This window comes from Cyclopterus lumpus, chromosome 21 (genome assembly GCF_009769545.1).
Source record: "Cyclopterus lumpus isolate fCycLum1 chromosome 21, fCycLum1.pri, whole genome shotgun sequence".
NCBI classification, from domain to species: Eukaryota; Metazoa; Chordata; class Actinopteri; order Perciformes; family Cyclopteridae; genus Cyclopterus; species Cyclopterus lumpus.
In genome coordinates this window covers 20113848-20138517 of record NC_046986.1, presented here as the reverse complement: position 1 = coordinate 20138517, position 24670 = coordinate 20113848, and the positions used below count along the sequence as shown (strand labels likewise).

Sequence of the window (24670 nt, the reverse complement as noted above, 5' to 3'; positions counted from 1 at the left end):
GCCTGTGCATACAAAGCAAACCGCCGTGCTCTGCCATCCGGAGTGATATAAGTCATCCAGTGCTAAGCACCGGCTCTGGCGGTCAGGAAGGATGAAATAGAATGAAAGTTACATATGTAACTACGGTTCTATGAATCCTGGATGACTGCCAGAGTTCTTGGTCACTCGGAATCTCGTGATTTTGCGAAAAGATTCCGTAGGACTGATCTTGGGATGACACCGGAACGTATACCCGGCTGGGGGTCATCCGAGGTCACAGGTGACTTTGTTGTTATTAAGACTCGACGTGCGTGTGCGCGAGACGGAAGATATCTAGTGCTAAGCAACGCCTCTGGCGGTCATCCAGGATTCATAGTACCGTAGTTACATACGTAACTTTCGTTTTATACAGTCATAATTATTGATGAAATGTTTGACCGTCATTCCCCCTCCTGCTCCTTCCGGCAGGTTCTGTCTGCCTGTCAGATGTCCATCTTCGCTGGCGCTGTTGAGTCTAGGTCAAGATGAGCTGAATTTATCTCCTGACAGCCAAACAAAATAGCATATAAATGTTAAAACCTGAGGAATACCCACACTTCATATAAAATGTATTTAGCATAAATAATCAAATGCCAAAATGAATTCCATTTGCAATGTTCCTGCAGGTTTTCTGTATTCTCATAAAGTAGATTGCAGCACGCTGAAACAAGGAAGAAAACTTTTTCCGAACATTGATTGGCTGGTTTAAATTCCCAAAGGTCATGTGTGGCTGTAGCAAGACAAGATATTAATAACGGTAAGACAAGGACGCAAACACTGTGTTAAGGACGGAGGTACATAACAAATGGCTAAAAGCAGATTTTCTAACCATGATGAATAACTCTACTCATGTAAGGTTTTTCTTCCTTTCAGGTTTGAATGGAACAATGAACTACAGAGTGGCTCTCTTCTCTCTCACTTTACTGTGTTACTGTTTCATTGTGCTGGTAAATGTTATTCTCGTTGTGACCATCATCTTGGATAAGAACATGCATGAACCAATGTATATTCTATTGTGCACTTTCTGCATGAATGGACTTTATGGGACAACAGGTTTCTACCCCAAGATTCTCTGGGATATGCTGTCTCCGGTTCATGTAATCTCTTATTCTGGATGCCTTGTTCAGGCTTTTGTGATGTACTCATTTGCCTTGAGTGATATGTCTATTCTCGCAGTCATGTCATATGACAGATATGTGGCTATATGTCGACCCCTGGAGTATCACTCTATTATGTCAAAGCAGAGAGTGTTATTCTTAATCTGTTTCTCCTTTTTATCAACGTTTTGCATTATAGGCACAAATATTATTATAACATCTAGATTGAAGCTATGCAGCCCATATATTGACAAACTTTTTTGTATGAATTGGGTTATTGTCAAACTTGCTTGTTTTCCAGCCGATACATATGTTAACAACATAGCTGCTTACATTTCAATAATCATTTATGTATTGCATGGTCTTTTCATAGTTTGGTCCTACATATATGTCATCAAAACATGTGTCAATTCTTTAGAAAACAGAGCAAAGTTCATGCAGACATGTGTGCCACATTTAACTTCCTTGTTCACTCTTCTTGTGACGATACTGTTTGATTTATTTCTTGAACATTTTGTGGCAATGGAATTTATGGTCCTACCTCCCATTATAAATCCTCTAATTTATGGTTTTAAATTGACCAAAGTTCGGAACAGAATTCTGGGTGGTATTTCTTTTAAAATTACGCCACTTAGTGATAAGCTCTATGGTCGATAATAATGCCTTCTTCATAAATAGGTGAAGTTTTACGCAACAAGGAGATGCAAAGGCCTATAATGCCCTTACATATATTTTTTTAGATATTAATTCTTCTTCTTTGAAATATGCACTTTGCATCCGGCATATTTACATGATCTGCTTTTAGTAATGGTTCTGGACAAATTAACAGTTTTTTTATTATTTGTTTGTACATAATCTTTGCAAATATAATAGTTTGCACTAAATATTCCTGCACTTTGATTTAAATGCATTTGATTTTTTGCTTGTCGGAGAAGATTCTCTGGGATCAGCTGTCTCTCGGTCATGTAATCTCTTATTCTGGATGCCTACTCATTTGTCTGCAGTTATCGGTCTATTCTTGCAGTTATGGCAAATGACAGATATGTAGCTATATGTCGACCCCTGGTGTACATGGGTATGATTAGTTTATTAATTGAGTTATTGTAAAACGTCCCAGCTTAGAAGACTATCGTCAACAACATAGTTTCACACATACCACTAATTTACTTATTTCATGTTTCTTTCATAATTTAGTCCTACGTCTATGTCCTCAAAACTTGTGTCAATTCTTTAGAAAACAGAGCAAAGTTCATGCAGACATGAACTTGTGCCACATTTAACCTCCTTGCTCATTTTTCTTGTGACTAGTTTTTAGTGCCTTTAATATGCGGTTTGGTTCAAAGCTCCCTCCAACTATTCAAAATGTTATTGCAAAAGAACTTCTCATCATACCTCCCATTATGAATCCTCTCGTTTATGGTTTCAAATTGATCTTAATTCACAACAGAATTCTAGGTGATATTACTTTTAAAATGAAATGAGGAAACTCAACAAAAACATGTAATAATGAACTTACTTCTTTTTGCATATTTATATGTTCTGCCTTTAGCTAATGGTAGAGTTACATTTACGGATTTATCCTTTTAAATGAAATTGTTTGCTTTAAATATATTTTCCTTTTCATTGAAAGCTTTTCTGATGTTTGGAGTGAAATTAAATGTATGTAAATATATAACATGAAACGTAGCATTATATTTTAAGCACACTTCTCAGTGGTTTTGCTTTGGAGACTTCAAAGGTCAAAAGACAGATATACCAAAGTAGAAAGTGTGTAAATAGATAGTTTTCTATTATTTGTGTGCATAGCTGATGATCCTTTTAAAATCAGATATCGGTTTGTATTTAATATCTTTTCACTTTGCATTAAATGCATTTTGAATACTTGCCTTTTTGACTGTTCTTAAATGTATCATTTCATCAGTGAAATGTCCTAATGAGTGGGACAATAAAGGAACAGAGGAAAGAGCATGACTAACCTTCAAATCCACGCTGTCTTTTTCTTTGTGAATCTATAAGCTTTGTTTACTCACTTCAGGTGGTAATTTTTCAATGTTGAAATTGATGTTGATGTTTTAAATTTGCATTAGTTAATTCTTACTTGCAGCAGAGTTAAAGAAAACTAAATTGTACTTTGGAGGGCAATGACCCCTCCTCCATGTGGTAATGACCGGCAATGTTGGTAAACAAGGATATCATCAAGGATGAAAGGTTTCATGAGGTTTAATGTTGCACAATAACAGCAAACACCACACATAATACCTAACATTCTCTGAATAAACTGACATAGTGTCTTCATACCATCATTTGTGAAATAAAAATGAAACAAGCTAAAAATATAATCTATATTTAACCATTAGAGGTACGATCCAATTACAGCACAGGGGACCCACAGTCCGGCACCGGGCCCAGTAGTTGGGGACTGCTGTTCTAGATCACAAACGGTTCGATGAACCTAGGGGCCAACTCCATGGACACTACCCGCAAGTGTAGATCCGGGGTCAACAGCAACACCTTGGTAGGTGGGGGCTTTGGTGCAGCTTATGATTCCCGGTCGGCTAAGCTTTGGACAGCTCTCCTGGATTAGGTCAAGGTCCGGCAGCAGTGGAGGATTACACGCAGGAGTTTACTCGCCGGACTATTTGTGGTTACTCACGTCATTTGGGCTAGACGCACCAAAGAGGAGGAGTGGCTTGTTTTGGAAGTCCCATAAACGTTGGAACATCAGACGCATTCCTGTCTGGGTTCATAATATTATTCGTTGCTGCACACAGCATTTGAAGAAAGTCCAAGTAAACGAACACAGGCTTGTTGAGCACGTCCCCTTATAGACTCAGCCGGCCACTATTGATGTATAGTTTGAGGAGGAGATTTACAAACTGAAATATTCCCTCCTCTGTTTGTTTGGGGAGTGGAGTAGAGCTCCAAGTAAGGTTCAAAGAGGTGGTATTATCTATACCTTGGCTGGAGAGCTCTTTACCTGTCTGGACCCCTGATTCTCTGCATGCCTCCAGCATGCTTCGCATCCTGCTGAACCCCAGTTGTCTAGCCTGCTACCATCTAGCTATCTGCCTGCTAGTCTCAAGACGGTTAGTCTCCACCCTGCTTTTAAGCCTGCCCCTGCCCAAAACCCATTCCTGGAAACCCATCTGGCTTATGGAGTAGGACCTTGTCGTTTACAGTCAGCTAGCCATGAGCCAGTAAGACTCCTGTCCAACCCAAGGACTAAGTGGAGCAAAATGAGAGGTCAATACCCTAAGCTGCCCGGCGAGCCAGGGTCTCCGCTGCTCAGCTGCATGGGCAGACATCTCAGAGCCGGGGGCTCAGGCCACCGTGTCTCCAGTTCCTGTGTCAGCGCCCTCAGCCAAAGTTTCCAATTCCTGTGTCAGCGGTTCAAGCTGACGTGTCTCCAGTTCCTGCGTTTCCACAGTATCTCCTGGTTCCAGCAGAGTCCAATTTGTAATTCCAGTCCCCAGAGCCCCAAGCCTTATAGCCCCGGGTCTCAGTGCCACAGTCGCCAGAGATCTAGCCGCCAGAGTCTGGTCCAGAAATACAGCAGCCAGGCCCCTTCGGGAGACACATCTTTTTATTATAGCCAAATCTCCCTTGTTGTCAGCCTCCTTAAAAGGTCCTGCTTTTCTTTCCAGCATTTAGGTTGTCCTCATAAACGTCCTCCAGGACAACTCTGTCAGCTTGGTCGCCCTCCTGTCCATCCTCCGGATTAGTTATTCCCGCTAAGTCGTCCTCTTGCTCGCCCTCTGAAATAGTTCTGGCCATTTGGTATAGTCTACTTGGCTACTCACCGGAGGGGTTCATCCTGTCTCCCTGTTTCTCCCCTCTCCAGTCCCCCCAGTCTCCAGCTCTCTGGCCAATTTGTCCCAGATCTTGTTCAGAGCAAGGAAGAACTGCAGTGTGGCATCTTTGAATGCCATTCAAAATCTTTGTTTTTCAGCAGCGAAATATGAGTGCAGATGATATTATGGACAAGGATTTTTTTGTGTGTACATTTTACATTGTTTTGGACAACTTGATTATAGCTAGCCGTACTCAGCCGGTGAGAGACTGCAGCTGCGGTTGGCAGAATATGGCCTGCAGGGACCCTCCAGGATTTGTACAGTGTTTTGGCTGACTCGGATATTCCATCCATATTCAGCTAGAGAGAGGCTGCTTGGGGCTGATCAAAGTCGCTCGAGGCTGCAGCCTCGGTCTTCAACAGGTTGGCCACCTTTACACCGTGAAGCATCAAACGGGTGGGATCGACTAACATTGTGCCAATTCCACGGTTGGCAGAGCGCTCTCGCTCCGGCTAATTGAGTGGAGTGCTAACGGCTAGCTCTGCCGGCTGTGGGACCTGTATGGCCCCTCTCCAGCCTGAGGATGGCCATGACCTTTGCCCCTCTTGCCTTGGCCTCGAGAAACTGAGTGAGGGCCTCTCGGAAAACCTGTGCATGTACTGCGACATCATGTCGTACGGAGTTAGGGCTGCTGGATTGGCCGAGGTGGAACACCTGAGGGGTGAAGTCGACCTTCCCTGTCAGGGCAGCCAGCTCCAACCCAACCGACCCGTTATAAATGCCGGCTCTCGGAGCCGCAGGCCCCCCCCCCCCCCCCCCCCCCAAGAGAGTTGGGGGGGGGGGGCCTTAACAAGAGAGTTAAATCTGGCATGTTGGCTTCTAGAGTAGATCTGCTGACCGCAGAACTAGCTCAGATGAAGGACCAGGTCGCAGATTCCCTCTCCCGTCACAAGGCCCCATCGGGGCATCTTGACCTAGAGGACTAGTCCTCTAGGTCAAGATCCCCCGGCCCACACATGGCAAGAGGGCCTTCTTTGTGCTTTCCCCCCCATTTCCTCATATCTTGCCAACACTTCTCAAGGTCCTTCAACAGGGCCACGGTCTTTTGCTGGTGGCCTCATTGTGGCCAGCCAGGACTTGGTTTTCCCTGTTGCACAGACTCCCCGACAAGAGGGACCTCCTATTGCAGCTCCTATCGCAGCTAGGAGGTTGGATCTGGCATCCCGACCCCAGCCGCCTTCAACTAAGGGTCTGGCGGTTGTAGGGCCCGACCGGCTGCTGAGCGGCTGCACAGAACCAGTCAGGAAGACTATTCTGAATGCCAAAGCGCCATCTACCCGTCTACAGTATGAATGTAGATGGAGGCTGTATTCCGACTGGTGCGTGGGTCACAACAAGGACCCGGTGCCTATTATACTTGAGTTTCTGCAGTCCCTCCTAGATAAGGGCCGGTCTCCCTGTACCCTGAGGGTGTCTGTAGCTGCTGTCTCATGGCAGAATGTTAAAATCGACAATGACACGGTCGAGAGCCACAGGTTGGTGTCCCTCTTCTTAAAAGGGGCTCAGCGACTGCGTCCCCCCGAGCACCCCAAAGGCTCCTCCATGGGACCTGTCCATGGAACTGGACACCCTATGCTCGCCTCCTTTCGAACCCCTGGCGGAGGCAGAGCTGAGATGGCTGTCGGCAAAGAATGTTTTTCTCCTTGCCATCACTTCGGCAAAGCGAGTAGGCAAACTGCACGTCCTGTTGGTGAGTGAATCCTGTCTCAGGTGGAACTCAGATGGTTCGGGTGTCACACTATGGCCTAATGCAGCGTTTCTCCCTAAGGTGCTGGCACGCTCGTATCTCAACCAGCCTATCCGGCTTGCACAATTTGACCCCCCATTGGTCAAGGCTCCTGTGCCCAGTGCGGGCCATCAGAACCTATGTTGAAGCCACCACAGGCATACGACAGTCAGAGCAGCTTTTCATCTGTTATGGTGGTCCTAGGAAGGGCTGTTCCCTTTCAAAACAGCGCCTGTCCCACTGGATAGTGGAGGCCATTGCCTGTGCATACAAAGCAAACCGCCGTGCTCTGCCATCCGGAGTGAGGGGCCATTCTACCAGGAGTGTTTCCCCGTCATGGGCAACCCTGAGAGGTGTGCCAGTGGAGGATATATGTGCTGCAGGCTCATGGGCATCACCAAGCACATTCACCAGATACTAGAGTGAACGTTGCCACCCCTCACCCACTGGGGGTGGTTCTTCGTCCAGATTACTCTGCTTGATCCATACGAGATAGGCTCCTTGGGGTTCCTCGTGACTCTGTTGATATAAGTCATCCAGTGCTAAGCACCGGCTCTGGCGGTCAGGAAGGATGAAATAGAACGAAAGTTACATATGTAACTACGGTTCTATGAATCCTGGATGAATGCCAGAGTTCTTGGTCACTCGGAATCTCGTGATTTTGCGAAAAGATTCCGTAGGACTGATCTTGGGATGACACCGGAACGTATGGGTCATCCGAGGTCATCCGAGGTCACAGGTGACTTTGTTGTTATTAAGACTCGACGTGTGTGTGCGCGAGACGGAAGATATCCAGTGCTAAGCAACGCCTCTGGCGGTCATCCAGGATTCATAGTACCGTAGTTACATACGTAACTTTCGTTTTATACAGTCATAATTATTGATGAAATGTTTGACCCTCATTCCCCCTCCTGCTCCTTCCGGCAGGTTCTGTCTGCCTGTCAGATGTCCATCTTCGCTGGCGCTGTTGAGTCTAGGTCAAGATGAGCTGAATTTATCTCCTGACAGCCAAACAAAATAGCATATAAATGTTAAAACCTGAGGAATACCCACACTTCATATAAAATGTATTTAGCATAAATAATCAAATGCCAAAATGAATTCCATTTGCAATGTTCCTGCAGGTTTTCTCTATTCTCATAAAGTAGATTGCAGCACGCTGAAACAAGGAAGAAAACTTTTTCCGAACATTGATTGGCTGGTTTAAATTCCCAAAGGTCATGTGTGGCTGTAGCAAGACAAGATATTAATAACGGTAAGACAAGGGCGCAAACACTGTGTTAAGGACGGAGGTACATAACAAATGGCTAAAAGCAGATTTTCTAACCATGATGCATAACTCTTCTCATGTAAGGTTTTTCTTCCTTTCAGGTTTAAATGGAACAATGAACTACAGAGTTGCTCTCTTCTCTCTCACTTTACTGTGTTACTGTTTCATTGTGCTGGTAAATGTTATTCTCGTTGTGACCATTATCTTTGATAAGAACATGCATGAACCAATGTATATTCTATTGTGCACTTTCTGCATGAATGGACTTTATGGGACAACAGGTTTTTACCCCAAGATTCTCTGGGATTTGCTGTCTCCGGTTCATGTAATCTCTTATTCTGGATGCCTTGTTCAGGCTTTTGTGATGTACTCATTTGCCTTGAGTGATCTGTCTATTCTTGCAGTCATGTCATATGACAGATATGTGGCTATATGTCGACCCCTGGAGTATCACTCTATTATGTCAAAGCAGAGAGTGTTACTCTTAATCTGTTTCTCCTTGTTATCAACTTTTTGCATTATAGGCACAAATATTATTATAACATCTAGATTGAAGCTATGCAGCCCATATATTGAAAAACTTTTTTGTATCAATTGGGTTATTGTCAAACTTGCTTGTTTTCCAGCCGATACATATGTTAACAACATAGCTGCTTACATTTCAATAATCATTTATGTATTGCATGGTCTTTTCATAGTTTGGTCCTACATGTATGTCATCAAAACATGTGTCAATTCTTTAGAAAACAGAGCAAAGTTCATGCAGACATGTGTGCCACATTTAACCTCTTTGTTCACTCTTCTTGTGGCGATACTGTTTGATTTATTTCATACGCGGTTCGGTTCAAACAATTTGCCTCAAACACTTGAACATTTTGTGGCAATGGAATTTCTGGTCCTACCTCCCATTATAAATCCTCTAATTTATGGTTTTAAATTGACCAAAGTTCGGAACAGAATTCTGGGTGGTATTTCTTTTCAAATTAAGCCACTTAGGTGATAAGCTCTATGGTCGATAATAATGCCTTCTTCATAAATAGGTGAAGTTTTACGCAACAAGGAGATGCAAAGGCCTATAATGCCCTTACATATATTTTTTTATATATGAATTCTTCTTCTTTGAAAGATGCACTTTGCATCCGGCATATTTACATGATCTGCTTTTAGTAATGGTTCTGGACAAATTAACAGTTTTTTTTATTATTTGTTTGTACATAATCTTTGCAAATATAATAGTTTGCACTAAATATTCCTGCACTTTGATTTAAATGCATTTGATTTTTTGCTTGTCGGAGAAGATTCTCTGGGATCAGCTGTCTCTCGGTCATGTAATCTCTTATTCTGGATGCCTACTCATTTGTCTGCAGTTATCTGTCTATTCTTGCAGTTATGGCAAATGACAGATATGTGGCTATATGTCGACCCCTGGTGTACATGGGTATGATTAGTTTATTAATTGAGTTATTGTAAAACGTCCCAGCTTAGAAGACTATCGTCAACAACATAGTTTCACACATACCACTAATTTACTTATTTCATGTTTCTTTCATAATTTAGTCCTACGTCTATGTCCTCAAAACTTGTGTCAATTCTTTAGAAAACAGAGCAAAGTTCATGCAGACATGAACTTGTGCCACATTTAACCTCCTTGCTCATTTTTCTTGTGACTAGTTGTTGGTGCCTTTTAATATGCGGTTTGGTTCAAAGCTCCCTCCAACTATTCAAAATGTTATTGCAAAAGAACTTCTCATCATACCTCCCATTATGAATCCTCTCGTTTATGGTTTCAAATTGACCTTAATTCACAACAGAATTCTAGGTGATATTACTTTTAAAATGAAATGAGGAAACTCAACAAAAACATGTAATAATGAACTTACTTCTTTTTGCATATTTATATGTTCTGCCTTTAGCTAATGGTAGAGTTAAATTTACGGATTTATCCTTTTAAATGAAATTGTTTGCTTTAAATATATTTTCCTTTTCATTGAAAGCTTTTCTGATGTTTGGAGTGAAATTAAATGTATGTAAATATATAACATGAAACGTAGCATTATATTTTAAGCACACTTCTCAGTGGTTTTGCTTTGGAGACTTCAAAGGTCAAAAGACAGATATACCAAAGTAGAAAGTGTGTAAATAGATAGTTTTCTATTATTTGTGTGCATAGCTGATGATCCTTTTAAAATCAGATATCGGTTTGTATTTAATATCTTTTCACTTTGCATTAAATGCATTTTGAATACTTGCCTTTTTGACTGTTCTTAAATGTATCATTTCATCAGTGAAATGTCCTAATGAGTGGGACAATAAAGGAACAGAGGAAAGAGCATGACTAACCTTCAAATCCACGCTGTCTTTTTCTTTGTGAATCTATAAGCTTTGTTTACTCACTTCAGGTGGTAATTTTTCAATGTTGAAATTGATGTTGATGTTTTAAATTTGCATTAGTTAATTCTTACTTGCAGCAGAGTTAAAGAAAACTAAATTGTACTTTGGAGGGCAATGACCCCTCCTCCACGTGGTAATGACCGGCAATGTTGGTAAACAAGGATATCATCAAGGATGAAAGGTTTCATGAGGTTTAATGTTGCACAATAACAGCAAACACCACACATAATACCTAACATTCTCTGAATAAGCTGACATGGTGTCTTCATACCATCATTTGTGAAATAAAAATGAAACAAGCTAAAAATATAATCTATATTTAACCATTAGAGGTACGATCCAATTACAGCACAGGGGACCCACAGTCCGGCACCGGGCCCAGTAGTTGGGGACTGCTGTTCTAGATCACAAACGGTTCGATGAACCTAGGGGCCAACTCCATGGACACTACCCGCAAGTGTAGATCCGGGGTCAACAGCAACACCTTGGTAGGTGGGGGCTTTAGTGCAGCTTATGATTCCCGGTCGGCTAAGCGTTGGACAGCTCTCCTGGATTAGGTCAAGGTCCGGCAGCAGTGGAGGATTACACGCAGGAGTTTACTCGCCGGACTATTTGTAGTTACTCACGTCATTTGGGCTAGACGCACCAGAGAGGAGGAGTGGCTTGTTTTGGAAGTCCCATAAATGTTGGAACATCAGACGCCTTCCTGTCTGGGTTCATAATATTATTCGTAGCTGCACACAGCATTTGAAGAAAGTCCAAGTAAACAAACACAGGCTTGTTGAGCACGTCCCCTTATAGACTCAGCCGGCCACTATTGATGTATAGTTTGAGGAGGGGATTTACAAACTGAAATATTCCCTCCTCTGTTTGTTTGGGGAGTGGAGTAGAGCTCCAAGTAAGGTTCAAAGAGGTGGTATTATCTATACCTTGGCTGGAGAGCTCTTTACCTGTCTGGACCCCAGTTGTCTAGCCTGCTACCACCTAGCTATCTGCCTGCTAGTCTCAAGACGGTTAGTCTCCACCCTGCTTTTAAGCCTGCCCCTGCCCAAAACCCATTCCTGGAAACCCACCTGGCTTATGGAGTAGGACCTTGTCATTTACAGTCAGCTAGCCATGAGCCAGTAAGACTCCTGTCCAACCCAAGGACTAAGCGGGGCAAAATGAGAGGTCAATACCCTAAGCTGCCCGGCAAGCCAGGGTCTCCGCTGCTCAGCTGCATGGGCAGACATCTCAGAGCCGGGGGCTCAGGCCACCGTGTCTCCAGTTCCTGTGTCAGCGCCCTCAGCCAAAGTTTCCAATTCCTGTGTCAGCGGTTCAAGCTCACGTGTCTCCAGTTCCTGCGTTTCCACAGTATCTCCTGGTTCCAGCAGAGTCCAATTTGTAATTCCAGTCCCCAGAGCCCCAAGCCTTATAGCCCCGGGTCTCAGCGCCACAGTCACCAGAGATCCAGCCGCCAGAGTCTGGTCCAGAAATACAGCAGCCTTGTTAAGGCCCCCCCCCCCCAAGAGAGTTGGGGGGGGGGGCCTTAACAAGAGAGTTAAATCTGGCATGTTGGCTTCTAGAGTAGATCTGCTGACCGCAGAACTAGCTCAGATGAAGGGGGTTCTACTCAACCTACTTCAACCTACTTCCTCGTAAGGAAGAAAGACGGCGGACTGCGCCCAGTCCTATATCTGAGGGGACTCAACAAGTTCCTGAAGCTCTCTGAGCCCTTCTCAGAACATAACCTTCATCGGTGTAGCTCTGGATTCAGCCACTATGAGGGCCTGTCCGTCGTGCCAGCGTGTGGACGACATCCTCTTCAATCTTCCCCTCTTCCAAGGGGGCAGGTGTTTGCCCTACATCCTCTTTTTTCGCCTATTGGGCAAATTGACAGCTGCCTCAGCATATCAATGTCCTGTAGCTACGGGCCGTGAGGGGGGCACCAGGTCTGCAAAGCTGCTACGGGTGGCCCGTGCCCTTCTGACTTGGGCAGCCCCTCGCCTGACCAGCCTTCAGGCGATGTATCTACCAGGAGAACAGAACCAGGTTGCAGATTCCCTCTCCCGTCACAAGCCCCCATCGGGGGAGTGGCAGCTCCATCCAGAGGTGGTGCACAGAATCTGGGGTCTGAATACCTCCACTAACCAATGGGAGCTTAGCTCAGCGAATGGACTGCGAATAAAACTAATTGTAAGACGTGAATTTGGTCTCTTACGTGGTGACGCCAGACAGAAACTGTTGGCTAAGTCAGGAGACTGTGGAAGCGAAGCCATGTGAGCGCGTCCGGGCCTGGACCATGTATGTATACAGATGACTCTTGTTTGTTATGATTAAATAATGATTATTATATATCTCTGGCTTCGGAGCTTCTTCTTCCAAGCACAACGTAGCTCGAGATTCTCTGAACTCTTACAATTTGGTGATCCCGGCGTGGAGTCTCTGAGTGAGCCTTGTGTTTTGAGGAGTGGCTCGAGGCTACAGAGTAGCATGATTTGTTTTGGGCCTCTCGGACGGCATCTCTGAACTTTCCCACACACAGCGCTGATTAATCACGGTCTGCAGAGCCCGTTTGACCAAAGTCTGTGTAGATTATACAGGAAACATTTAGGTGTGGGGAGGTCAGAGCTGGTTGTGCGAGGTTTTAAATTTAGCCTGAAACACGACATAGATTCTAAACTATTACCTAAGAGGTGAAGGGGTCATCAGTATATTTGTTTGTTGAATGAATGAATATATGTTTACTGGAAGTTTTGTGCATGCTGGTTGTCCTCGCTGGGAAGCGAAAATATTCCATATGTTAGATACTGGTTTTCCATACACTTGTGCGTTTTGAGTTCCAACAGAACTGAAGTCTGATATGCCTGTAGGAGCTAAGATGTTAGCGGTCTGCAGTGGGAAACGGTTGGAAGTTCGCTGAGTTATACCGACGGGTGCTCTGTTGTGTCTATATACTAATTCTCAGGTTCTGTTTGGATGCACGGATAAATTATGGTCTGGAAAAGACGACGCATGAATTACTAGGCAAGGAATTCATGGCTAGAAACCGAAATTTAAATTGCTTATGACGACGCCTGCGGTTGAGGGCCCAAAGCTCCGGGCTAGACAACGAAATTTGCGGACAATTAAATATTGGATAACCAGTTGATATAACACAGTAAGAGCCAGATGGAGTCGCTGAACTGCCATTCTGTATTACTGCAAACGCGTTGTAAATAGAGTACAGTGTGCTAATGTCTTGTAAATACTACGTTAAAAATGTTTGTTAAAATAGAGGAAAATGAGTTTTCAGACAAAGGGTGCTGCAGCCATTAAAATTCACTCATTTGAATAGGGGTGGAGAGTGCTGAATAGCCACCAGGTGTGAAAATCCCCCAGCCAGAGTGCTGCAGCCATTAACCAACTAACTCATTGACCTGCTGGAACATTTGGCCAGAGCATTACTGTTGTTGATGTATTCATTAGTATGTTGATGATAGTAATGACATAACCTTTTTTTCCAGTTTTATTGTCAATATATTGATTTGTATGATAAATGCAGTTACTGTCTGTGAAGTGTAACTTTTTCTGTTTTCCCCTAACTAACAATTTATTCCAATTGCACCACACTTGCACGTCTAGACACTTATTTTACTTTCAGGATTTTTTCCTACATTTACATTTTCTTATATAGAGCCAGAGTCAGGACCTGATTCCTTTAACAATGTCAGAGCCTTCTCCAACCACGACCCCACTCACATGGGTTGAAGCAGCATGCCATGCTGCCATGGACATGATGAATCAAGAAAGGAGGGAGAAGACACACATGAAGCTGATGGGAAATATCCAGAAATGGAATGCCAAGGGTTTACTGGATGTAACAACCCTGGAGGGGCCCACAGAAGACCAGAAGTTGCAGCTGATGACAGTGCTCAAGCTGAGGCACGACGTGGCAAGGGAGAAACGGAAGGGGAAAGGATGGTTCACGTCCCGCTCAGCGGACATCACCAGAACCGGTAAAGCCATTGTGTCGGCAAGACTGCTGCTATATGGAATTTCACAGAGTAAAGCCATCGATGCCCGGAAATGCATAGAGGTGAAGACCCTGCTGGAGGAAGAAACACCAACTGAAGAACGGGGGATGGGCGCATATAGACAGAGCCATAGCAGCCCCTCACCCCCACCTCCATCACCATGTGGTGGAGTCACACCACAGACCCAGCATCCTGTGTCACCTCCCGCTTTACCCGTAGCGGAACCCTTCCCCCGCCTTGACCTCACGCCAAGTAGACTCAGGAGCCAAGTAAGATCCAACATCAACTACAGGACTACAGGTCCACGTAAACAAATGCTGTCAGTAGGAAGAGCTGCCCAAGAGGACAGTGAAGAAGAAGAGGGGTACCAGATTCAGGCCCCTATCATAACCTTGAGCAATGGCTTAACACAATACAAGCCATATAATCCCAGGGATGTGCAGTGGTGTCAGGTCTCCCTGCAAAGTTGAAGCGAGAGATGCAACGGACGGTGGGCATAAAAAATGCCACCTATGAGGTGTGGAAGGAACACATCACACACCACATCGCTCTGCACCATGAGGATGAGGAAGAGGACAGAGTGAACAAGGAGAAGTTGTCGCTAAGACTGCTGAAGCTACAGATAGCAAAAGAAGATGCGGAAGCTACTAGGAGAGGACTGAGAACACAGAACCAGATGACTGTTGTGAGTGACATAGCCACCCAGATCCAAGAAGCAGTGGCCAATGCTCTGGAGCAAGAGAAGAAAAGGGAACAAAATCACAGAGACCAGCCTTGTCAAGACGAACGAGGAAATAACAGAGTTGGCACAGATCGGCTAACCTGTCATAACTGTGGGAAGCTTGGACACTGGGTTAGGGACTGCCACAGTCGACCTTATGGAACAAGACGACGTGGAGAGGATGTCCCCAACTAGCATCACATGCCTGCAGGAGCCATGGAGAAATGTGGCACCAGCCAATGACGACGACACCGATCCCTTCCTTCAGATTTCTGAATAAATTGGATTTGCTTCAGAAAAGGAGGGAGGAAGGAGAATTGATACTGAGATATGATGTTCTAAGGAGAATTAGGTCTGACAATGACACACACACATTTTTGTGCAAACAAACACCTACAAGAAGTTAAGAAATATATATATAGATGGAACACATTCACATAGAGCAGTCTATCACCTAGTCAAGAGAGCTAGTTAAACAATTAATTCTAAAATGGCTAAATATCCTCCAAAAGGAGGGAGAACATTTCTCTCGCCATGAGAGTTGACAAGGAGACCCATGCGGACTCTACAGAGAGCTAGGAGAAAGTCCTAGCTTCACGAAAGAAGGTGGACAGGGCTGTTTGAAGTCGTTGATAAAACTTCACACGCCCTCCAGGTAAGAGGCCTCATGAAAACAAAATGGCACCATTATAACATATTGTGTATTTGCAGATCCGCCGGCCAAAGAATCACAACGAGCCGCTGAAGAGTTGCAGAATCAGGAGGGTAATTCTGAGTAGAATGGAAGACCCAGAGAGAAGTAGAACTAGGAGAAGATGTGAGGTTACTTCCACATTTCTGCCTAGGCGCAATAGTTTTGGAAATGATATTGGTATTACTTTTTATTTTTGTGGTAGGTGCAGCAGTGAAACATTGGCACAAGAGTTAGGACCGCAACACAGAAAGATGTTCACAAACTACACTGAATCGCACTGCTCACTACACTAGACTTGCCATTAACTGCACCCCCAGGTGCAAGAGTTTTGTTTCCCCCCAGAAATAGATCTAGGTGTTCGAGCAAGAGAGGAGAGCCGGACGAATACCAGCTCGCAATCAGATTTGAAATAGTTAAAAGAACATAGAGTTGATCAATTACATTTAATATAATCCGCAGAGATGAATAATTTAAGATAGATGGGATTGGACGAGTAATTAAGACTCCGTTGGACAACAGAAGCGCATTTAATAGTTGATTCCTCCCACGGGTGAGAAGCTGATCCTTGATCATTTAGTTTGAGATTGCTAGTCTGAACCTGGATAATTTATTTCCTTAAGAAATATTTTTTGAGATTTTGAGAAGATTAAAAGAAAACATAGAATAACTACTTCTCAGACATGTTGGAGAATTGGTTCGGGAAATATGAAAATTATTTCCAAATATATTTCAGATATCCAACTTTAGTTAGAGCCGGCGCAGAAAGCTGCTCTGTGTGTTTTTAATTCTCTTCCACAGCTACACTCGTCTCTCCATCGTCGACCTTCATCGTGTACCTGACTGCCTGCTGTGATGGACCTCACCAACAGATGAGCTGCCCACAGAGGAGTATTGTGCACCTTTAACACATTGATTCAAATAACAAAACACAGAAGTCTGTTTGATGATCATCATAATAAAATAAATATAGTGTTTGAACTTGCTGTTTTCCTTTTACCCGAGGAAATCGAGGATTGGAGGAATGCAGAGGAAGGCGACCATCAAGGAGATGAGAGTGCAGAGAAAGAAGATGCACATAGACATATGCACAGATAGACACATATCTGATCACAACACTCCTAGACTTTAGTTACTTTGCAGAGCAGGGTCAAAAGGAGGGAGTGATATTGTTTTTTCTTCCACAGGTATTGATGATAGAGATTGTATTACAGTGATGTTTACAGTGCGGTGAAATAAAATCCAATACAAGTTGTTTATACTATGGAATAGTATAAAAGGAGGGACTGTTGAGTTGTAGTGGATTTTATATACACTTGCACATGTAGATAAGAGGTTATGTTTTAAATTAATACATAAAGAAAGTTATGATAATTCATTTGAGGAATATTCTGAAGAATGTATTATGAAGCATAAGAGAGGATCACTGTTTTATTATTCTGTTTGTTAATGACAAATGTAATGATTAATTGTATGATGCATGAGAATGAATGGATGTTTTATTGTTTAGACAATAGTTAAAGGGATGCCGATTGAAACCTGAGATGTTGCTTTTATTCTGAAGGCAGGATAATAAGGTTTTATTCTGAAGAGGAACTTCCTGTCCTTGACCGGAAGTGTGAGCTTTGACCCCGCTAATTTATCGATTTGAGGCATTCTTTGAAGTGGCCAATGGAACTAACCTTCAGGTGTGAACCTTTTGTCTTATTCGCTGGTCAGCGTAGCATGCTGTGTCTCTGAAAGGTATTTGCATGAATACCTCCACTAACCAATGGGAGCTTAGCTCAGCGAATGGACTGCGAATAAAACTAATTGTAAGACGTGAATTTGGTCTCTTACGTGGTGACGCCAGACAGAAACTGTTGGCTAAGTCAGGAGACTGTGGAAGCGAAGCCATGTGAGCGCGTCTGGGCCTGGACCATGTATGTATACAGATGACTCTTGTTTGTTATGATTAAATAATGATTATTATATATCTCTGGCTTCGGAGCTTCTTCTTCCAAGCACCAGGTAGCTCGAGACTCTCTGAACTCTTACAATTGTCTACTTGGCTGCTCACCGGAGGGGTTCATCCTGTCTCCCTGTATCTCCCCTCTCCAGTCCCCCCAGTCTCCAGCTCTCTGGCCAATTTGTCCCAGATCTTGTTCAGAGCAAGGAAGAACTGCAGTGTGGCATCTTTGAATGCCATTCAAAATCTTTGTTTTTCAGCAGCGAAATATGAGTGCAGATGATATTATGGACAAGGATTTTTTTGTGTGTACATTTTACATTGTTTTGGACAACTTGATTATAGCTAGCCGTACTCAGCCGGCGAGAGACTGCAGCTGCGGTTGGCAGGATATGGCCTGCAGGGACCCTCCAGGATTTGTACAGTGTTTTGGCTGACTCGGATATTCCATCCATATTCAGCTGGAGAGAGGCTGCTTGGGGCTGATCAAGGTCGCTCGAGGCTGCAGCCTCGGTCTTCAACAGGTTGGCCACCTTTACACCGTGAAGCATCAAACGGGTGAGATCGACTAACATTGTGCCAATTCCACGGTTGGCAGAGCGCTCTCGCTCCGGCTAATTGAGTGGAGTGCTAACGGCTAGCTCTGCCGGCTGTGGGACCTGTATGGCCCCTCTCCAGCCTGAGGATGGCCATGACCTTTGCCCCTCTTGCCTTGGCCTCGAGCAACTGACTGAGGGCCTCTCGGAAAACCCGTGCATGAACTGCGACATCATGTCGTACGCAGTTAGGGCTGCTGGATTGGCCGAGGTGGAACACCTGAGGGGTGAAGTCGACCTCCCTCTGTCAGGGCAGCCAGCTCCAACCCAACCGACCCGTTATAAATGCCGGCTCTCGGAGCCGCAGGCCCCCCCCCCCCCCCCAGAGAGTTGGGGGGGGGCCTTAACAAGAGAGTTAAATCTGGCATGTTGGCTTCTAGAGTAGATCTGCTGACCGCAGAACTAGCTCAGATGAAGGGGGTTCTATTCAACCTACTTCCTCGTAAGGAAGAAAGACGGCGGACTGCGCCCAGTCCTATATCCGAGGGGACTCAACAAGTTCCTGAAGCTCGCGATGTATCTACCAGGAGAACAGAACCAGGTTGCAGATTCCCTCTCCCGTCACAAGCCCCCATCGGGGGAGTGGCAGCTCCATCCAGAGGTGGTGCACAGAATCTGGGGTCTCTTCGGCAGGGCAAGGGTGGATCTCTTTGCCTTGGAGATGTCAAATCGCTGCCCCCACTGTTTTTTCGTGCACCTAGCGCTCAAACATGTCCTGCCATACTTGGTAGGAAAACATGTACTTGTTTGGTCGGACAACACCCTGACCGTGTTTCACATAAACCATGAGGGGGGCACCAGGTCTGCAAAGCTGCTACGGGTGGCCCGTGCCCTTCTGACTTGGGCAGCCCCTCGCCTGACCAGCCTTCAGGCGATGTATCTACCAGGAGAACAGAACCAGGTTGCAGATTCCCTCTCCCGTCACAAGCCCCCATCGGGGGAGTGGCAGCTCCATCCAGAGGTGGTGCACAGCATCTGGGGTCTCTTCGGCAGGGCAAGGGTGGATCTCTTTGCCTTGGAGATGTCAAATCGCTGCCCCCACTGTTTTTTCGTGCACCTAGCGCTCAAACATGTCCTGCTATACTTGGTAGGAAAACATGTACTTGTTTGGTCGGACAACACCCTGACCGTGTTTCACATAAACCATGAGGGGGGCACCAGGTCTGCAAAGCTGCTACGGGTGGCCCGTGCCCTTCTGACTTGGGCAGCCCCTCGCCTGACCAGCCTTCAGGCGATGTATCTACCAGGAGAACAGAACCAGGTCGCAGATTCCCTCTCCCGTCACAAGGCCCCCATCGGGGGGATCTTGACCTAGAGGACTAGTCCTCTAGGTCAAGATGCCCTGGCCCACACATGGCAAGAGGGCCTTCTCATATCTTGCCAACACTTCTCAAGGTCCTTCAACAGGGCCACGGTCTTTTGCTGGTGGCCCCATTGTGGCCAGCCAGGACTTGGTTTTCCCTGTTGCACAGACTCCCCGACAAGAGGGACCTCCTATTGCAGCTCCTATCGCAGCTAGGAGGTTGGATCTGGCATCCCGACCCCAGCCGCCTTCAACTAAGGGCCTGGCGGTTGCAGGGCCCGACCGGCTGCTGAGCGGCTGCACAGAACCAGTCAGGAAGACTATTCTGAATGCCAAAGCGCCATCTACCTGTCTACAGTATGAATGTAGATGGAGGCTGTATTCCGACTGGTGCGTGGGTCACAACAAGGACCCGGTGCCTATTATACTTGAGTTTCTGCAGTCCCTCCTAGATAAGGGCCGGTCTCCCTGTACCCTGAGGGTGTCTGTAGCTGCTGTCTCATGGCAGAATGTTAAAATCGACAATGACACGGTCGGGAGCCACAGGTTGGTGTCCCTCTTCTTAAAAGGGGCTCAGCGACTGCGTCCCCCCGAGCACCTCAAAGGCTCCTCCATGGGACCTGTCCGTGGAACTGGACACCCTATGCTCGCCTCTTTTCGAACCCCTGGCGGAGGCAGAGCTGAGATGGCTGTCGGCAAAGAATGTTTTTCTCCTTGCCATCACTTCGGCAAAGCGAGTAGACAAACTGCACGCCCTGTTGGTGAGTGAATCCTGTCTCAGGTGGAACTCAGATGGTTCGGGTGTCACACTATGGCCTAATGCAGCGTTTCTCCCTAAGGTGTGTAAGATTCGTGTTCAAAGCTCCGGGTCCCGTGGCCGCAGGAAATTCAGGATTCAAGTTAAAGTTTAACAATATTTAATGGCAAAGATAATACTCATGTAGCCTTCACGATCGTGGGGCCAGAAAGGAGGAACTCTCCACAGACGGAGTGCAGCTCCCAGGGAGCCACAGACCGGGGCTGTCTCGAGTCTCCAGACCAGTAGAACCATGTCTCCCCAGAACAAATGCTCGGTCGTTAGTATGGTCATGCAAATGAATTCACACCTAAAGGTTAGTTCCATTGGTCAGTTCAAAGGATGCAGCCATTCTGTTCGCTAAGCCAATTAGTAAAACTAGCGGGGTCAAAGCTCACTCTTCCGGTCAAGGACAGGAAGTTCCCCTTCACAATAAAACCCTATTATCCTGCCTTCCGAATAAAAGCAACACATTAGGTTTCAATCGGCATCCATTTTAACTATTGTCTAAACAATAAAACATTCATTCATTCTCATGCATCATACAGTTAATCATTACATTTGTCATTAAAACAGAATAATAAAACAGTGATCCTCTCTTATGTTTCACAATACATTCCTCCAGAATATTCCTCATAATATCCCAAATTAATTATCATATCTTTCTTTATGTATTAATTTAAAACATAAACTTCTCTTATCTACATGTGCAAATATATAAAATCCACTACAACCTAACAGGTGCTGGCACGCTCGTATCTCAACCAGCCTATCCGGCTTGCACAATTTGACCCCCCCATTGGTCAAGGCTCCTGTGCCCAGTGCGGGCCATCAGAACCTATGTTGAAGCCACCACAGGCATACGACAGTCAGAGCAGCTTTTCATCTGTTATGGTGGTCCTAGAAAGGGCTGTTCCCTTTCAAAACAGTGCCTGTCCCACTGGATAGTGGAGGCCATTGCCTGTGCATACAAAGCAAACCGCCGTGCTCTGCCATCCGGAGTGATATAAGTCATCCAGTGCTAAGCACCGGCTCTGGCGGTCAGGAAGGATGAAATAGAATGAAAGTTACATATGTAACTACGGTTCTATGAATCCTGGATGACTGCCAGAGTTCTTGGTCACTCGGAATCTCGTGATTTTGCGAAAAGATTCCGTAGGACTGATCTTGGGATGACACCGGAACGTATACCCGGCTGGGGGTCATCCGAGGTCACAGGTGACTTTGTTGTTATTAAGACTCGACGTGCGTGTGCGCGAGACGGAAGATATCTAGTGCTAAGCAACGCCTCTGGCGGTCATCCAGGATTCATAGTACCGTAGTTACATACGTAACTTTCGTTTTATACAGTCATAATTATTGATGAAATGTTTGACCGTCATTCCCCCTCCTGCTCCTTCCGGCAGGTTCTGTCTGCCTGTCAGATGTCCATCTTCGCTGGCGCTGTTGAGTCTAGGTCAAGATGAGCTGAATTTATCTCCTGACAGCCAAACAAAATAGCATATAAATGTTAAAACCTGAGGAATACCCACACTTCATATAAAATGTATTTAGCATAAATAATCAAATGCCAAAATGAATTCCATTTGCAATGTTCCTGCAGGTTTTCTCTATTCTCATAAAGTAGATTGCAGCACGCTGAAACAAGGAAGAAAACTTTTTCCGAACATTGATTGGCTGGTTTAAATTCCCAAAGGTCATGTGTGGCTGTAGCAAGACAAGATATTAATAACGGTAAGACAAGGGCGCAAACACTGTGTTAAGGACGGAGGTACATAACAAATGGCTAAAAGCAGATTTTCTAACCATGATGAATAACTCTACTCATGTAAGGTTTTTCTTCCTTTCAGGTTTGAATGGAACAATGAACTACAGAGTGGCTCTCTTCTCTCTCACTTTACTGTGTTACTGTTTCATTGTGCTGGTAAATGTTATTCTCGTTGTGACCATCATCTTGGATAAGAACATGCATGAACCAATGTATATTCTATTGTGCACTTTCTGCATGAATGGACTTTATGGGACAACAGGTTTCTACCCCAAGATTCTCTGGGATATGCTGTCTCCGGTTCATGTAATCTCTTATTCTGGATGCCTTGTTCAGGCTTTTGTGATGTACTCATTTGCCTTGAGTGATATGTCTATTCTCGCAGTCATGTCATATGACAGATATGTGGCTATATGTCGACCCCTGGAGTATCACTCTATTATGTCAAAGCAGAGAGTGTTATTCTTAATCTGTTTCTCCTTTTTATCAACGTTTTGCATTATAGGCACAAATATTATTATAACATCTAGATTGAAGCTATGCAGCCCATATATTGACAAACTTTTTTGTATGAATTGGGTTATTGTCAAACTTGCTTGTTTTCCAGCCGATACATATGTTAACAACATAGCTGCTTACATTTCAATAATCATTTATGTATTGCATGGTCTTTTCATAGTTTGGTCCTACATATATGTCATCAAAACATGTGTCAATTCTTTAGAAAACAGAGCAAAGTTCATGCAGACATGTGTGCCACATTTAACTTCCTTGTTCACTCTTCTTGTGACGATACTGTTTGATTTATTTCATACGCGATTCGGTTCAAACAATTTGCCTCAAACACTTGAACATTTTGTGGCAATGGAATTTATGGTCCTACCTCCCATTATAAATCCTCTAATTTATGGTTTTAAATTGACCAAAGTTCGGAACAGAATTCTGGGTGGTATTTCTTTTAAAATTACGCCACTTAGGTGATAAGCTCTATGGTCGATAATAATGCCTTCTTCATAAATAGGTGAAGTTTTACGCAACAAGGAGATGCAAAGGCCTATAATGCCCTTACATATATTTTTTTAGATATTAATTCTTCTTCTTTGAAATATGCACTTTGCATCCGGCATATTTACATGATCTGCTTTTAGTAATGGTTCTGGACAAATTAACAGTTTTTTTATTATTTGTTTGTACATAATCTTTGCAAATATAATAGTTTGCACTAAATATTCCTGCACTTTGATTTAAATGCATTTGATTTTTTGCTTGTCGGAGAAGATTCTCTGGGATCAGCTGTCTCTCGGTCATGTAATCTCTTATTCTGGATGCCTACTCATTTGTCTGCAGTTATCTGTCTATTCTTGCAGTTATGGCAAATGACAGATATGTAGCTATATGTCGACCCCTGGTGTACATGGGTATGATTAGTTTATTAATTGAGTTATTGTAAAACGTCCCAGCTTAGAAGACTATCGTCAACAACATAGTTTCACACATACCACTAATTTACTTATTTCATGTTTCTTTCATAATTTAGTCCTACGTCTATGTCCTCAAAACTTGTGTCAATTCTTTAGAAAACAGAGCAAAGTTCATGCAGACATGAACTTGTGCCACATTTAACCTCCTTGCTCATTTTTCTTGTGACTAGTTTTTAGTGCCTTTAATATGCGGTTTGGTTCAAAGCTCCCTCCAACTATTCAAAATGTTATTGCAAAAGAACTTCTCATCATACCTCCCATTATGAATCCTCTCGTTTATGGTTTCAAATTGATCTTAATTCACAACAGAATTCTAGGTGATATTACTTTTAAAATGAAATGAGGAAACTCAACAAAAACATGTAATAATGAACTTACTTCTTTTTGCATATTTATATGTTCTGCCTTTAGCTAATGGTAGAGTTACATTTACGGATTTATCCTTTTAAATGAAATTGTTTGCTTTAAATATATTTTCCTTTTCATTGAAAGCTTTTCTGATGTTTGGAGTGAAATTAAATGTATGTAAATATATAACATGAAACGTAGCATTATATTTTAAGCACACTTCTCAGTGGTTTTGCTTTGGAGACTTCAAAGGTCAAAAGACAGATATACCAAAGTAGAAAGTGTGTAAATAGATAGTTTTCTATTATTTGTGTGCATAGCTGATGATCCTTTTAAAATCAGATATCGGTTTGTATTTAATATCTTTTCACTTTGCATTAAATGCATTTTGAATACTTGCCTTTTTGACTGTTCTTAAATGTATCATTTCATCAGTGAAATGTCCTAATGAGTGGGACAATAAAGGAACAGAGGAAAGAGCATGACTAACCTTCAAATCCACGCTGTCTTTTTCTTTGTGAATCTATAAGCTTTGTTTACTCACTTCAGGTGGTAATTTTTCAATGTTGAAATTGATGTTGATGTTTTAAATTTGCATTAGTTAATTCTTACTTGCAGCAGAGTTAAAGAAAACTAAATTGTACTTTGGAGGGCAATGACCCCTCCTCCA

At 43.9% G+C, this 24670-nt stretch overlaps 3 protein-coding genes across 3 annotated transcripts; all 3 read left to right on the top strand.

The window, feature by feature from the left end:
• The first annotated feature begins 848 nt into the window (after positions 1 to 848).
• Positions 849 to 1772, top strand: LOC117750627 (olfactory receptor 142-like). The gene has a single exon (XM_034561896.1). It carries the CDS (start codon positions 849 to 851, stop codon positions 1770 to 1772), a length of 924 nt encoding a protein of 307 aa, XP_034417787.1.
• Positions 1773 to 8020: 6248 nt separating this feature from the next.
• On the top strand, positions 8021 to 8962 carry LOC117750626 (olfactory receptor 142-like). Its single transcript, XM_034561895.1, has one exon. It carries the CDS (start codon positions 8021 to 8023, stop codon positions 8960 to 8962), a length of 942 nt encoding a protein of 313 aa, XP_034417786.1.
• A 13248-nt stretch (positions 8963 to 22210) lies between these two features.
• On the top strand, positions 22211 to 23152 carry LOC117750625 (olfactory receptor 1500-like). Its single transcript, XM_034561894.1, has one exon. The coding sequence runs from the start codon at positions 22211 to 22213 to the stop codon at positions 23150 to 23152; it is 942 nt and encodes a 313-aa protein (XP_034417785.1).
• Positions 23153 to 24670: the final 1518 nt, after the last annotated feature.

Coding starts and splice junctions, on each gene's coding strand:
- LOC117750625 (XM_034561894.1), top strand. CDS start 22,211: ATGATGAATAACTCTACTCATGTAAGGTTTTTCTTCCTTTCAGGTTTG.
- LOC117750627 (XM_034561896.1), top strand. CDS start 849: ATGATGAATAACTCTACTCATGTAAGGTTTTTCTTCCTTTCAGGTTTG.
- LOC117750626 (XM_034561895.1), top strand. CDS start 8,021: ATGATGCATAACTCTTCTCATGTAAGGTTTTTCTTCCTTTCAGGTTTA.